The 17237-nt window shown below is 41.4% G+C and overlaps 1 protein-coding gene across 1 annotated transcript in view; it reads right to left on the bottom strand.

Moving 5' to 3' along the window:
• The window catches only part of KAT2B (lysine acetyltransferase 2B), a 115501-nt gene that overhangs the window by 2264 nt on the left and 96000 nt on the right, over positions 1-17237 (bottom strand). Inside the window, exons 13-18 of the mRNA XM_056129308.1 lie at positions 14279-14389; positions 10368-10511; positions 7423-7537; positions 6054-6090; positions 5757-5820; positions 5573-5657 (exon numbers count right to left, since the gene is read on the bottom strand). Of these exons, the coding sequence (XP_055985283.1) occupies positions 5573-5657; positions 5757-5820; positions 6054-6090; positions 7423-7537; positions 10368-10511; positions 14279-14389 (556 nt within the window). The remainder of the gene's footprint in view (positions 1-5572; positions 5658-5756; positions 5821-6053; positions 6091-7422; positions 7538-10367; positions 10512-14278; positions 14390-17237) is intronic.

The following is a 17237-nucleotide window of genomic DNA, read 5'->3' as shown; positions in this document are numbered from 1 at the left end:
TTGCCGGGCTCTCCAAGAGGGGCAGAGGAATCAAACCCGGCTTGGCTGGGGCTGGCTACGTGCAAGGCAAACACCCTACCGCTGTGCTATCGCTCCAGCCCCTACAGCTACAGACTTATAAACTTTTGTGTTTGTGTTTCAGTCATACAATGCTTGAGTACCCATCCCTCCACCAGTGCCCATTCTCCACCACCAATGATCCCAGTACCCCTCCCACCTCCCCACCCCATCCCCCCACATTAGCAATCTTTAACTCCATGTACACAACTAGCTGACAAAAGTAAGACGGAGAAAGGAATCTATCATTAGTTTGATCACATTTGTACCAAATCAATGTCTTTGTTAAGACAGAAAACTCATTGTGATCAAGAATATAGTTCTCAAATCTTATGTCTTTTGTGAGAGCTTCTTATATATTATCACAGCATTTTCAGATTGAAAGAATCATCTTTAGTTATCTGGCTCAATCCCCTGTTCATTGCAAGTTAAGGAGATTAGCAGTAATAAGTAAAATGAACTAACTACTAGTAGGAATTCATTAAGAAATACACAGAAGAGATTCTATCTACAAGAAAGAGAGCAGGCAGAACACTGGATTGAATCATTATTTAAATCAAAATAATCAGTTTGTTTTTTACTAAATTCAAAGTTGTTTTTGGTGCTGTAAAGACAGAACTAAAATAGAAAAAAATGATCAATATTCCAGCAAACCTGCATATATAATGGTACATACTAATAAATCAGGGCTGGAGTGATAGCACAGCGGGTAGGGCATTCGCCTTACACGCAGCTAACCCGAGGACCCGAGTTCCATTGCTCCACCCCTCTCGGAGAGCCCGGCAAACTACCAAGAGTATCACGCCTGCACGGCAGAGCCTGGCAAACTGTCCGTGACGTATTCAATATGCCAAACACAGTAATAACAAGTCTCACAATGAAGACGTTACTGGTGCCCACTCGAGCAAATGGATGAATAACGGGAGGACAGTGCTACAGTGCTACTAATAAATATAATCAGGCTCCACTAATGTCAGAAGAGTGAGAACTGTACTTATTCTGTTTTCTAAAGCAAGGAAGTCTTGGGAGACGACTGTAAAATAAACATTTTCCAAATATGTGTTTTCTAGAAATTTATGTTTTACAAATAAAAACAATACTTCAGGTATGCTTATAAAAATCAAGACAAAAAGAATTCTTCAATCCTCCCTCTCTGGACCAAATTTAAAGAATTCTATATAAATAGGAAGATGCTATCATTTATCTATAGGACCCAGGTTACTTTTAAGTCTTATTTTCTTATTAAAAATTAAAAGCAATCCTGTGGGCAGAAATGCCAACTACACACAGTGTGAAGTCGCTGCCAGAGATTTACTGGTCCCTTCACCCTTAAGACCTTAAATTCCAAACTCCAGTCAGCCTGGCCACCCCCACTATTAAAACCAAGCAAGTGTGATAGCAGGAAGGCGCTTTGCAGCCTTTTTCTGTCAGGCAATGCCCTGATGCAATGTCTAATGCCATTATCAAGTCCTTGGAAATTGTATTGGTTCAATTTTAAGTGCAAGTAAAATGTGAAAGAAACTGAATCATGAAAAAAAAAATTAAACTTCTGCATGGAAAAATTAAGTTAAAATGGGCTATGGAAAAACTTCCAGCAACAAATCACACCAGTTTCCACTATATTTTCAAAATGTTAACAGGGAAAGGAAATTATAACCAAATGCTCTGAAATTATCAATTAGTAAGAAAAAAGTATTATGTGAAACATCCCAAAATGGGGAGAAATTCATTTGCATTAAAATCTTAAATCTACCACAACACACACACACACACACACACACACACACACACACACACACACACCCCAAAATGGTTTAGGCTATATTTTTCTTATTTTTGGCTGAAGTCTCTCTTAGTTAGAAGTATGTTCTCTCATCTGTAGGTTCAATTTCCAATTTGTTTTCTTCTCTAACTGAAAAGGCTTGGAGGGAAAGAAAATGGGGAAAGTGTTAAGAATGACAAAGGTTCAACAAATACCCTTCCAAGCCTCCCCCAGTACCCCCAAATGTGACTGGGCATCAAGAGGTCCTTTCATTTAAGACAATGAGACTGTGCTTTGAGAGGGAAAGGTCAAGGTTTATCCTGCTGCCACAGAGATGCTGACCCCTGGCTAAGCTGCCTGTCTAATGGAGGCTTATGGTGCTTTCAAGGACAATACTCAGACCCAAGAAAACCAACCTTACACAGGAGAAAAAGAATGAAACTTGACTCAAAAAATTTATCTAAAAGCTTGGCAAAACTATCTTTTGGAAGCAGAGGGATAAGTAAAGAGTCTACATACTTTATCATGGGGGTCTCTCGCACCTCGGCCTGGGACGTGTGCCCGCATCTGAAGAAGCCCATGTTCTCTCTTGAACACAGATTTCTCTTTCCCCTTGTTCCATCTCCCACCTTTCTCCCTCCTTCATATTTCCCTACAACTATTTTACTTCACACGCATAAAAGAGGTATAAAGTAAGACAGATATAAAGTAAGAATTATAGGTAGTCTTCGGAACTTTCTGGGATTACAATTGATTTCCTTTCTCTATTTCATTTTTGTTCTCAAGCTGCCATTAGCTGTTTCTTTCTCAAGCCTTCTTACATTCTTTCAACCAAAACAGCGTAAGTTTAAAAGGTGATTAAATACCAGTGACAGTCAGTAGAGAGACCAGTTAAATTATTCCATTCTGTGAGCCAGAGATACAGTCCAGCAGGCAGGGCACTTGAACGTGGCTGACGGGGCTTCTATCCTCAGCACCCCATATGGTCCCAGGAGCACCAACAAGACTGACCCCTTGAGCACAGAACCAGAACTAAGCCCTGAGCACCTGCAGTGTGGCTCAAGAAGCAAAAATTTTACATTTCAAAAATAAAATTATTCTGTTTTCATTCCACCGCCCTACCCCAACGCCCTTTCCAACTTGGAAATTCTGAATTTGAAATCCTCGCCTAGTAATGAACATATCATAAGCAGGCATGCTTGGGCTAGCACAATCAAAAAATGCCCGTGAGCAAGTCCTTAAATGAGACAGATCAGAACTCACTCATGCAGACACTTGGGAGGCGGGGGGAGGGCGTCGTTAGGTCATGGGAAAAAGAAAAAAATGATTTTTGGAAAAAGTCACAGTCGCAATAATGGGGAGAAGTAAAACTACTGATTTTTCATTCTTTTCCTCAAAAAAGAAAGGCTATCATGGGAGCAAGACTACATATTTTATTTCACACATATTGGATGTCACTCTACAACTAGCCCCCGCTCCCCAATAGCAATGCTTCACTAAAGCATCCCATTTACTCATTCAGTTTCCTTTTGCTGTCACCCAGCTCAGACAACCACTGGCCTTATTCAACTGGTATGATGTCTCCTCTGCACATAGATAGGGTTCCACTGAAGAGCCTCTCAGAATCCATGCCGATAAAAAAAATCTTCCTGGCAGCAAGCTGAGAACAGACAGTGACAGACAGGACCTATGAAACCTACTATTATCTCAGGTCTCCAGGCAAGACCAAGAATGGGCAGAAAGAGAGCGAGTCTCACCCAACTCAGACTCTCTCCCATGAGGGTTCACGAAAGGAGCTGAGAGGGCCCCGGAGACAAAAGTCAAGTGAGCTTAACAGTTTTCACAACAGAGGAAAAGAAAAAAAAAAAATCAATTCCCAAATCACCCAGACTCACTTTGGGTCTTCACTTTGGGTCTTGCTGCACCAAAGTAGAAGGTAGCACAGCAGAGAGAAAGTGGGAAAATCATATAGATTATGTTCACTTTTAGACTACTGAAAACATTATCTGAATGACTATCTTACACACCTTCATGTGAAAATAAATGTCACAGAAAACATCTACAGATAACAGGGAGCTCTTTAGTTTTCCTTTCTTTACTTGCAACACACATAAAGTTTTAATTTCAAATAGGAATTTTCTAATGAGCTCTCTGTATAAGGACGGGAAGAACTTGACTTAGGAGATTCTGGCTGGTTTTTTTTTTTCCCCACTTTATTTTAGGCACCTTGTGGTTAACAAAACTGTTAATGACAGAGCTTCATGCATAAAACATTCTACAGGAGTGTCTGCTTCCCTCCACCACTGCCCCAGTGTCCTCTGCTCACAGCCCCCACATCCCCCAGCCCCACCCCACCATGGTAAGCTTCCTACAAGACTATATCTCAGTTTCTGTTGTCTTTGGGCATTTATCGTTCTCCTACTATGTCTCTTTTCATCGCCGCATAGGAGAGCTCACTCTGTCTATTGCTCTCCCTCTGACAAACTTCACATAGCCTGATACTCTCTAGATCCATCCACATAGCAGCAAATTGAAAGAATTCCTCTTTTCTTATTAGAGCCAAGTAGTATTCCATTGTATATCTGTGCCATAGCTTTCCTATCCAGGCATCTGTTCTTGGGCACTTGGGCTGCTTCCAGATTTTGGTTATGGTGAATCATGAGGCAATGAACAGAGGAGGGCAAATGTCTTCTCTAAATAAATAGACTTTTGGGGTCCTTGGGGTAGATGACAAGAAATGGAATTACTGGGTTATATGGAGGCTCAATTTCTAGTTTTTTGAAAAGTGTCCATATTATTCTACAAAATTATTCTACCTTCCACATACTAACCCTTCTGCTGTTCTTAGATTATAGGAAATAGATTACAGGTAGAAAGGAAACAAAAGATAGACTGTCATCTAAAAATTGGCCACACAACTCATTGAAAACACTTCTTTTAGTTGTGTATCATTGGTACAATGTCAAATTAGCCTAATTAGGGAATTCTCAATGGATTCAATTATCTTTTAGTAAGGTGCAGATGGAACAACAAATTCCCCAGTTCTATGTTTCCATGGGAACTTTTTTTGGTCTGGTTGGTTTGGGATGTGGCACAAAGCTTAAAATAGAAATATAAATAGTGTGCTAACAAAAATCTATTAAGAGGAAGAGCATTAAAAAATTCAAGAATTGTATTAATAATAATTTCTCCCTCTGAAAGGGTAACACTCACGCAATGTAATCTCTTTTCTTTCGTATTTTCAACGATTTTCAGATTGACTCAAAATATATCAAAGGACAAGCTGATGTTTTTCCAGCTATAATCAAATGAACAGGTTAGGTCCCAGCAACCAGCGTTCTTATCTAGTGCTCCCTGCCGTTTTCAACCTGGGTTTTCTGCATATAGAGCTCACTGGGGGCGGAGTAACAGTATAGCAGGTAGGGCATTTGCTTGTATGAATCCCCAAGCAAATGCCAGGAGCAACTGCTGAGTGCAGTGCCAAGAGTAATCCCCAAATATCACTGAGTGTAACCCAAAATGTAAAATATATATATATATATTTAAAATATATATATATTTTAATATATATATATATATATATGACCCACTTAATCATCACTGGCCCTGGTCCTCAGGGGCACATGCAAATACCCAGTCATCACACATATTCCTACCCTACAACAGAGGAGCACAAACCAACTTCAGCAACACTTGTTCCCCACACCACCAGAGAGTTTTAAATCTATATTTAGAAAATATTAATGGCATTACCCATGGGGAACCTTATAACTTCATAATATCCCGGAGCTTCTGTTCTCTTCACTGGTTCCATGAAGGGCCAAGCGCTTTGATGGCTCTTGGGTAGAGAAAAGAAGAAGAAGATATCTAATATGGAAATGCCACGTGGGTAATCATTTCAGAATATTTCCAGAAGGTGAAAGGGAAGCAGACTCACCTTCACCTGCTGCAGGATGCTTTTGAGGGTGCTGTAAAGCTGGTCAGGGTCTTTGGGCTCTTTACTTGAAAGGAAAAAAGAGTAAACAACAAGAATTGATCATTAGGCTTTTATCCACTCATCAGCTCATTCCTAGTTAGTTTTTACAAAAACCTAACATTGGAACCATTGCATAAATTTTTATGAAAATAAAAACCCAAACTGTGTTTGGAATGATGATTAGAATCACTTTACTCTTTTTCTCTAAGTGAGGGAAAACCTCACTTCCATTAACATCCTCTCACCCATCATACTTACCTTTTCTCTTTTCCACTCGGTTTCCAGCCTGTCTCTCCTATACATCAACAAAATTAAACACTGAATGAGAACTGCTTTTTATCAAGAGAATAATAAAGTTAATAACTTATCAAAAATACAATAAATTACAGCCATGTCTCAAAAGAGTCTATTTCTGGGAAGAGACTGAAATTTAACTGTGGTTAGTGACTTCCTTACACATCTAACAATACAAAACAATTCTAGGACGACAACACTGCTGTGTATGTTAGTGTTTTTAAAAATAGCATAAACAGATACGGTACTGTGGCTTTTTTTTAACTCTAAGTCCTTTTTTCCCCTGTCTAATCACTATGTGAAAGAGTTATTTTAGGTTGGAACAAACTCTATCCTGGTCTCTGTCATATTTGGCAGAGACTCTACTTGCAACACAGGATGGTTTGGTACAGCAAAAAGAAAAGAAGGCAGAATCTCAAGTCTAACAGGCCTGGATTTGATTTCTTGTTCTCTCCTTAAAAGCTGACTTACAGTTACTTAACATTTTATCCTTGGTTTTAATAATCTACAAAGCAAAACTCTGAAAATTAAGTGATGCTATCCCTTTGGAGATTAGCTGATATACATAAAAACAAAATTCTTGGCACAAGCAGGCATGCAATGACATGGCAGCTATTCTGCCATCAATAGGAGTAAAATGAACATGGAACATTTCTGGGTCTGCTACAAAAGTAAAATCTGCCTTTGGGCAGATTTTGTCATTGAGAAACTTATCTTAACCACAACAAGATCATTTTTTTCCTCTGAAGAATTTTGGTTTGTTTGGTTTTATTTAGTAAAACTTCAATACACTGCACTAATATCCTGGATTTGAACCAAATAAAAAGTTTCCAAATGAACCAAATATGTGATGGTCAGAGTCTGACTTTGATGGTCAGGGTGTGACATAACCATTTGGAGATGCGGTTTCCACATGTGTAAAATAATTTCTCTGCCTTCATTACATCTTAAGGGAAGTCATGACACTGTGCTACAAACACAGAAGTATCACTAGGGTCCCCAGGCTGTTTTTGTTCTATTGGCCTTGGGAGGCAGAGAAGGGGTATAAAAAGGAAAGCACTTGCTTTCTTCTTAAAAAATATGTCTAAGGATGTATCCCAGGTGAGACCACTTGCCTTCCATATGTAAAGCTCTGAGTTTGATCCCCAGAGTCCCTCCCCCAACCCCACATACACACACACACACACACACACACACACACACACACACACACAAGACAAGAAAAAATACCACGGGGAAGGGCAGAGCCAAAGCTCTCCAAAGTACTGCATTCTGCTATTATTTCAAACACATCACTAAAAGAGTTCACTTTTAAAAGAAGATATATACATACTAATTCCAGGAATGCTTTCTATTGGAATCTGTCGAACTCCATCTTTAAAGCATGAAAGTCCGGGATACACTTTTCGAATCTGAGCTTGTTTTCTTTCTATCAGCTTCTTGATGATCTGGAAGTACAGGAAGAAAATGCGCTCAGAACAGAGTCTGCAGTTAAGGTTGGAATCAGTTGATCTAAGGAATTGTTTGCCTAACAAAGTTTAGTCTTTGGGAAACAAAAGGGGAGGAAAAGGTGAATGCTGTTGTTAAACAAAAAGATATATGATTACCCTATACCCCCATTTTAGTATCAATCAGTAAGTAGACCTCTTGATCCACTGCCATTGCTTTTACAGTTTTCCTAAAAAAGGAAATTGGGGGAATATCCCCATCTTTAATAGGACACCAAGTCTTAGTTATTTCTTCTTATTGAAAATTGTCATTGGGGCTGGAGCGACAGCACAGTGGGTAGGGTGTTGCCTTGCACGCAACCAACCCAGGTTCAATTCCCAGCATCCCATATGGTCCCCCAAGCACCACCAGGAGTAAGTCCTGAGTGCATGAGCCACAAGTAACCCCTGTGCATAGCCGGGTGTGACCCAAGAAGAAAAAAAAGAAAGAAAGAAAATTGTCATTCTTTTCGTGTCAACCTCACTTTGGTCTTCAAACCCCAGTCCCTGCAGCCTCACAAGTAGATTGTGGATATAAGAATTACACCCTTGCCATTCTAACATAGAGACACGCATGTACACTTAGAGACACAATTCTGTCTGTTTATTGTTTTCCATCACCCACACAGCCTTGGGCCTGGTTTATGCCCATGAGTTTCTTTATACGGGACTTTTAATCTGCTGGAGTTTGAATCATTCTATTAGGATTCTACCACGACTTTCCAGTCCAAATAAATTCCCCACCACAGTCATCTCCGGTAACTTTGGCCAATTACGGACCTGCTTTTCCCTTGGTTTCAACGCTCACAAGAAATAGTCAATTCTCCACACTTCTCCACTTGTTCAACTAAACAGGGTTTCTCTCTCCATCTCCATTCAAGAAAATTACAGCTTTAATCTTGCTACTGATGCGTTAAAGGGCTAGCAAAGCTCTCCATAAGTTTACAGTTCACTTGCTACACTATTAGAACATATCTCCCGGGACAGGGAGGGAGGGGGGCTCATGGGGGAACTCAAAATAGGAATGATAGTCTTATTTTAAAAATCATTTGAGTTAAAAGGAAGACGATACTCTGTGAATCGAATATTTTATTATGTGGACCTTAGAACCCTTTCAAAAGAACTAGTTTAGCAGCACCAATGTAGCATCATCCATTCAATATTGTGTGTGAGAGAGGGCTGGAGTCAAGAGGAAAAGTGACGAGAGAGAGAGAGAGAGAGAGAGAGAGAGACCCCAGAAGAGAGAAACAAGAAGCGGAGGTGGGGGGCGGGAGGGGGGAGGAGAGCAGAGTCTTCTAGAGCTCGTTTTCCCCCTTAGCTCTGTGCATATGGCTTTCCCCTTGTATGTAGAATTAGTCCCCAAGGCTGAGTCCACAAGTCCCCTGTGCATGTGCAGATCTGCTCAGGAAAAACTTGCTCTCATCTTTTATATCGCGGGACGCACTGGTGCTATAGTGAGCAGGACTGAGGGAAGAGTCGCTGACGGCACGGCAGTGGCCTGAGTGGGCCGCAGCCTCCCATGCTGGACAATGGGCTGTTGAATCCAGATCCGCTCCTTAAAGCCCACAGAAAACAATGAAGAAAGCCAGAGCTTCGGAGCCCACTTTATTAACTCCCCAGGTACCCTGTGTGAAATTCGCCCTTAAGCTGACATTTCTGCCCTAGAAAAATAAACATTTTTATGTTCTCATTTTTCACTTTTTAAAAAAGTCACTTGCTCTCGTCTACAGGAAATATGGGAACACAGGTGAGCCCCGTTAAGTCAAAGGGAAACACTTAGTGAGCACCTGCTCTGCATCCCACAACACGAAGTAGAACAGCTTCCGGCCACTACATCAGCGACGTAGGACCAGTCTCTCATGACTGTGATTAGGGGACTCCAGGGAAGACCCCAAAACAAAGACAGTCTCAGGCAGATGTTTCTTTCCATTCCTCGCTAGAGAAAAAGACATTAGAATGAGTACCAGATGTAAAGTAGAATGCACGAAGGATGCACCACCTCCCAGTTTCGGAACTCCAACTGAGTCAGGGGAGGGTGGGGGCGTTTCCAGACTTAACTAAGACACAAAGTTCATCGCTTTAGCAAGCAGCCACTGTGTGCTTGTCAATTATTATTATTATTATTATTAATTATTTTAACTGTAGGAGTACTGCTATTTATTCAGCCCCTGATTAAGCTGACTGAAGTGGGCATGAACTCTACTCAATTATTTTTAAGGGTTTTTTTTTCTTTCCCCCTGTCTTGGAAATTTTTTTTTCTTTCTTTAACAAGTTTAACAGGTTTCTGCACAATCTCAGATAACAAATCACTCACTATCTAGAAGCTTACTACCCAGAAGTATATATGCACATATATATGTATATGTACACACATACACTAAAAATGCATGAAAAATAAAATCCAAATGGGTGAGTTAAACTTGTACAGGACAATATCAAAGATGGGACCAGACAGGGGCTGGAAAGATTCAGTTTCTGTGTGTGCTGGGAGAGGGAGATGGAGAGTAAAGGAAGACAATACACAAAAGGATTAAAGCATCAATAACAGCCTTTGGAGAACAATTCATACAGAAAAGTTGAGATAATCTTGAGAGAGATGGTTAAGTCCAAAATGGAAAAGGCTTAAAGCTAAAATACATCATCTTATTTGCAAATCTTGCAAATCAGCAATCACAGCAAACTCAGGTTATGTTAATTTAATAGACCTCTGGACACAGAGCCCAATGATATGTAATTCACTCCAACTGGTGCTGGCCTAGAGAGAAAAGGATCTAGTCGGTCACCTGCTTACCTCTTTCTGCTTCTTAATGATGACAGAGAATTCTGTGTACGGGATCTGTGGGTTGAGCTCACATCCCATTAACGTGGCTCCTTCATAATCCTTGATGTAGCCAACATATTTGATTTTAGGTATTTTAATTTCCTTGGAGAAACCCTGAAAGGCAAATAAGTTCATTCATAAGGATACGCAACACATCTCTAAGTACTAAACAGATGCCGACAATGTGTGAGGTATCAGGATAAACATCCTTCCACTCTTACTATTCTGGGAAGGATTAGTTTGAAACCTTTGAAGTTCAAAATCATCAGAAATCATACTGTGTACACAGGAAGCGAGACAACACAAAAATAACCCTAGCAAAATACAACTATTAAGAAAATCAACAGAAATAGCTAGTAGGTAAAAGTAAGGCTTAATCGGACAATGAATTGCATAACAGTTTATCCCAAGGTTAAATCCCTAGGTTATTCCTAGGACATCAGTAACTAATGCTGATTTGACTTTGATAGAGGGGAACAGGGGAAATGACTCCATGTCAGAGAGCCTGTGTGATGGCCAACACTGCTCCCCATGCTGAGGACCAGGCCGGGGGCATAACCATCAGTGATCTTGCTGCCACAGCAAAATGTACTGCCACCAGAAGCATGGACAAGCACCACAACCAAGTGTGCAACCCCGGGCAAGTGCTGAAATCAAGCAAGTGTGACCAATTTCCCCATCATCACAAAAACAAAATCAACAACAAAGGGAAACAGGAAAGGGAATTTTTTTTTAAATAAATAAACTACCCAGCAACTACAGCAATTAGAGTCTTGATTTTGAGGCAATGAAACCTCTCCTTTTCAGGCAAAAAGCTCCAACACCGTCTAATGGATAGACTGGTGAGTGATGTTATGCTCTGCTGGATGTTTATTCACATTCTTTAACTTTTAATAGTACAGTGTCACAGGGGTCACAGTCATATATTCATTATAAAACATAATTATCCTGTTGGAGCCAGAATTCAGCAGGGAGGAAGTTTGTGTTGCACGCAGCTGACCTGGGTTCGATCCCTGGCATTCCACATGGTCCCCCAAGCACCACCAGGAGTCATTCCTGAGTGCAGAGCGAGGAGGAAGCCCTGAGCATCGCTGGATGTGACCCAACACACACACACACACACACACACACACAATCTCATAACATAATTATCCTTATGTTATCTATTTTAATTACCAGAAAATTATTTGAACTTAGTTTTTTGTCTTCTCTTCCAAGCAAAACACTGTTTTCAAATAATTATTGGCAACATCTTAAGAGGATAAGAACCATTTAAGAACTAAGGCTCATGGGGGCAGAAGGCACTTGCCTTCTATGTGGCAATGGTAGCAACCCTGATTCAAACCCCTGAGCACAGCTGGGGGTCACTCCTCAGCATAGAGCCAAGAACTGCCCTTGGGCACCACTAGGTATGGCCAAACCACCACTCCTGATATCTAAAAAGAGAGACCCTCACACAGACAAAGCAAGCTTTCTATCACTGACTGCATCTCAGCCCTTGCTATCTCAGCTGTCCACTCTTCTGGGCTGCTAACAAGAATAAGTCGTTGGGCCAAGGAAATGATGCCAAGGGCTGGAGCACAAGCCTCGCATATTGGAGTCCCGGGTTTGATACCTGGCACCACGTGGTCCCCTAAACACGTCCTGGAGCAACTCCCTAAGCACTACGACATGTGGACCAGAATCAAAGAACAGAATAGAAAATGGTACAGTATCTGGTAATATACCCAAAAAATCCTTAAAGATGACTGAAAACAAATATTTTCTACTTCTTAAAATTTAGCATTAGCAAATTACAATACATAGGGGCTAAATATACGGATGTGAATATATTTACATGTCAACACCACTAAGTGTCCGAACATGTAGCACTAGTTAAATAAATGATCTTCACACTACGGAGTGAAAATTTAAAGTTATAGGAAACAAAAATCAGAATATAGGCATTAAAAACTAAAGCTTTACACAGAAATCAAGTCATATTTACAAGAGACACACAACTAGTACACACAGGAAACAGTATTAAAAGAGTATAAACTAAAACACTAACAATGAATTTCTCTGGGTAATAGAATTATAAGCAATGTCTCATTTGTTTTCTTACATTCACAAACTTCTAGAATAAACATAGAATACTTTTGGAGACATCAGAGCAAATAAAAAATATTTGGAAATTGTGAAGTACTATTCTTAAAACTAGATGCAGGGCTGGAATGTGGCTCAAGGTATTAATAATGTATATCATGCATGGGATGAGGCCCTGAATTGGATGCCTGGCACAGGGAAGGAAGGAAGGGAGGGAGGAAGGGAAGGAGGGAGGGAGGCAGGGAGGGAGGGAGGCAGGGAGGGAGGGAGGCAGGGAGGGAGGGAGGGAGGGAGAGAGGCTGGTGAAACAGCTCACTAGGCTGAACTTTGCATGTAAGAGGCTCAAATTCAATTTGAGCACAAAACTAGAAGTAGCTTCTGCACGCTGCTGGCATGGCCCAAAACCTCAAAACAAGAAAGAAAAAGACGCCATCAAAGAATGACTCTCCAAAACTCAAGTTCAAAGCTTTTGATAACAAAGGCACAGAAGCTCCTGGCCTGCTGGGCACAGTAGTGCTGGGGTGTCTGGGGTCATTTGGAACTTCACATTTCCCTCTCTACTGTAGCAAATAGAGGCCTTCCAGAGGCAGACTCGATTTCTTTCACTCAGGGACAACTCTACTTGCTTAGCCCTGAGGAGTTCTCAGTTTGGGGATGCCAGGCTTTTGAACATGAGGCGGCAGTATCACAGATGGGCAAAATTTGTTGGTTCACCCCACAGTTTATTTTAGTATTAACTATGTGCTGAGCTAGTCCAGTCGGAAGCTTACTTGAATTTAAAACCTACAAAATGGCAATTTTCAGTCATTCTGATGAGGATGTGTCTTGGGGTATTTAAAAAACACAATCTGAGGGGGCTAGAGTGATAGTACAGCGGGTAGAGCATTTGCCTTGCACACGGCTGACCCGGGTTTGATCCCCAGCATCCCATATGGTCCCCTGAGCACCACCAGGAGTAATTCCTGTGTGCATGAACCAGGAGTAATCCCTGAGCGTCGCTGGGTGTGACCCAAAAAGCAAAAAAAAAAAAAAAAAAAAAAGAAAGAAAACCACAATCTGAGAGGTCAGTAGAAACAAAGGCCAGGAGGACTGGTCCATGGTTGGAAGCTCGCCACAAGCACTAGGGATACAGGGATAGAGGGCAGTTAGGAAGTTAGGATAGAGAAGGGATCCCTACAACAAGGATAGTTGGAAATGATCACTCTGGACAAGAACTGAACGCTGAAAGTAAGGTAAAGGGACAAACATGATAACCTTTCAGTACCTATAGTGCAAATCATAATGCCAAAAGGAGAGGGAGAGGGAGAAGAGAGGGGGAGAGAGGGGGAGGGAGAGGAAAGGGGAGGAGAGGAGGGGAAAAGGAGGAGAGGGGAAGGGAGTAGGGGAAGGTGAAAGAGAGGGGAGGGGGAAGAAACAGAGATGAAAAGAGAGAGAGACAGAGACAGACAGAGAGAGACAGAGAAAGGGGGGAGGGGGGAATGTGTCTGCCATACTGCCATAGAAGCAGGCTAGGGTTGGGGGGAGGGAAACTGACTGGGGACATTAGTCGTGGGAATGCACACTGGTGAAGGGACAGGTTTTGGAACACTGTATGACTGAAACCCAATCAAGAACAACTTTGTAACTGTATCTCTCATGGTGATCCAAAAAAACAAACAAAAAAATTTTTTAAATAATAAATAAAACTTATAAAATGAAGCAGAAAATACTGGGGAAATATGGGAAATCACTGAAGCTACCTAAGTAGATATAAGAAAAGGAAAGACAGGACAGTGACAGGCAGTGAAAAACGTTACCTGTTTCTTGAAATATCCAATGGCATATTCATCTGCGTAAGTGAGGAAGTTCAAGATGTCATGCTTTATATGATACTCCTTCAAATGATTCATCAGGTGTGTTCCATAGCCCTGTGTGGAAATTATGTATACAGAAAAATCCATTAGGCTCTGGAGACAAGAAATTCCTCTAATGCGTGAGAAACGTTGCTATATTGGAGGGTTTATACTTTGATATCTTTTACCAAGGTGACACATACTCCTGTGCATTTCTGAAGACTGAAAATAAGCTATAAAACCAAACAACTCACAATGGCTAAATCGACACGCAATCATTATTTTAAGAAGACAAAGTTTGGGGGTTTTGAAAATAATACTGAGGCTAAAAGCTGCTAGCTCAATCTTAAAGAATGCCAGTAAATATTAATCAAAAGTTTTTTTATCGGGGTAGGAAGGGTGGAGACAGGGAACCCTGTGGTACTGGCAGAGGGTGTGGAGTTGGGACACTATATGCCTGAAACTCTATTATTACAGTATTGCAAACAATGCTGATTAAATAGTGGAGGGGGGAATGTTACAAATAATTAGGTGAAATAGATCTGAAGCAAATACTGATCATGAATTTCCACTTATTTTAGAGTATTTGAGAATTTTAGAGTACTTGAGAAAAAGAATATGCAAATGAAAAGAAACCCTTTTTCAAGAATATCAACTAATCTAAGTATTTCCTCTACGCTACACACCACCAGTCTCTAAAGAATCACATCATCATATACATTGATTATCAACTTGTTCTGATCAGACCTCTCCACAGTATCAGAGAAGCCCAACATCTATGAAAACCTGAGATATTAGCAAGTAGTTAACTAAACAGTGAATACTGTGGAACAAATTAACGACTGAAATACTTTTTTCCAAGCAAATACCAGATTTTGAAATAATAAACAAAACCTAAAGAAAATCTGTAAGTTTAGGGGAGAGGACGTTTGCCTGGCACAGAGCCAACCTGTGTTCAATTCCTAGCAACCATGTGCCCCCCCCACCCCCCAAAGCACTACCAGGAGCAATGCCTGAGTGTAGAGCCAGGACTAACCCCTGAGTCAGGTGTGTCCCCAAAGAAAACACTGTAGCAGTGTCCTCCCGTTGTTCACTGATTTGCTCGAGAGGGCACCAGTAATGTCTCACAACAAATTGTGAGACTTGCTGTCACTGTACGTCATGGGGAGCTTGCCAGGCTTTGCCGTGCCGGCGAGAGACTCTCAGTAGCTGGCGGGGTTCTCCGAGAGGGGCGGAGGAATTGAACCCTGGCCGGCCATGTGCAAGGCAAATGCCCTACCGCTGTGCTATCACTCCGGCCCAAAGAAACAACAAACAAAAAACCAAAGAAACAACAACAAAAAAATCAGTTTACAGTGATTATGTTGGGTTATTTTGGGACCTCATAGAAAGGAGTGAGAATAGTGCAGAGAGAGAGAGAGAGAGAGAGAGGATTAAGGTGCTTGTCTTACATGTGGCTGACCCCAGCTTGCTTCCCAGCATTTCTAGTAGCAACTCTTAACCACTGTGATGAGGTCCAAAACGTTCCCCAAAACAAAAACAAAAAAAAAGAGAGATGAAAATAAACCCAAGGGTTGGAGCAATACACAGCAGGAGGGCATTTGCCTGGCACGCGGCTGACCTGGGTACAATTCCCAGCATCCCACATGGTCTCCTGAGCACCGCCAAGAGTAATTTCTTAGTGCAGAGCCAGGAGTAACCCCTGTGCATCGCTGGGTGTGACCCAAAAAGCAAAAAACTTAAAAAAGAAAAAAAAAAGAAAAGAAATCCAAGCACCCAGACAGATACTATCACCTAGTTATTTTTGAAATATGTGCTTTCCACATATGATTTCATGGTACTGTACTGGAATCCTTGAAGGACAGAAAGATCTCTGAAAGTCATCTGTTCTCTGTCTCTCAGGTGAGGTTAAGAAATCCTTTGCCATCTATCCTGAAAAGGAAAGCTTCGAGAATACCTCCTTCCAACAAACGATTTCTTGGTTCTTAGAACAATTCAATTTCAGACAGATCTTCCTACCATTCACCCAAGCTTTGACCTCTTGGTGTTCCTACTACTGCACCCTTAGACCTGCTATTAGAGGAACAAAGACTCAATTGTGTTTTTTTTTAAAAAAATATTTATTTGGGGCTGGAGTGATAGCACAGCAGGTAGGGCATTTGCCTTGCACGCGGCCAACCCAGGTTTGATTCCCAGCATCCCATATGGTCCCCTGAGCACCACAGCATCGCAGGGGTAATTACTGAGTGCAGAGCCAGGAGTAACCCCTGAGAATTGCCGGGTGTGACCCAAAAGACAAAATAATAATAATGCAATAGCACAGCGGTAGGGCGTTTGCCTTGCACGCAGCCAACATGGACGACCCGAGTTCAATTCCTCAGCCCCTCTCGGAGAGCCCGGCAAGCTACCGAGAGTATCTCGCCCGCATGGCAGAGCCTGGCAAGCTCCCGTGACGTATTCGATATGCCAAACACAGTAACAACAAAGTCTCCAATGGAGACGTTACTGGGCCCGCTCGAGCAAATAATAATAATAATGATAATAATAATAATAAATATTTATTTATTTTTTTGGTTTGGGGACCATGTCCAGTGATGCTTGGTTAGTCCTGACTCCGTGCTCTGGGTTTGCTCCTGGCTCTCTGCTCAGAGATCACTCCCGATAGTGTCTGGGGAGTTAAATGCAGTGCAGTCTAAGCACTGCAGAATGTGGCCCAAATATAAAAAGCAAGTAAGAAAAAGAAGTAGTCTACTGGGCCAGAGAAACAATACAGGGATTAACGCACCTGTCTTTTTTTTTTTTAAACTGAATCACTGTGAGATAGTTACAAGCTTTCATGTTTGGGTTACAATCACATAATGATCAAACACCCAACCCTCCACCAGTGCACATTCCCCACCATCAATATCCCCGTTATATCCCC

This window comes from Sorex fumeus, unplaced genomic scaffold, assembly GCF_029834395.1.
Source record: "Sorex fumeus unplaced genomic scaffold, SorFum_2.1 ptg000072l, whole genome shotgun sequence".
In the NCBI taxonomy this organism is placed as follows: Eukaryota; Metazoa; Chordata; class Mammalia; order Eulipotyphla; family Soricidae; genus Sorex; species Sorex fumeus.
Note: the sequence above shows the minus strand (reverse complement) of the source record. Positions and strands in the feature narration are given on the sequence as shown.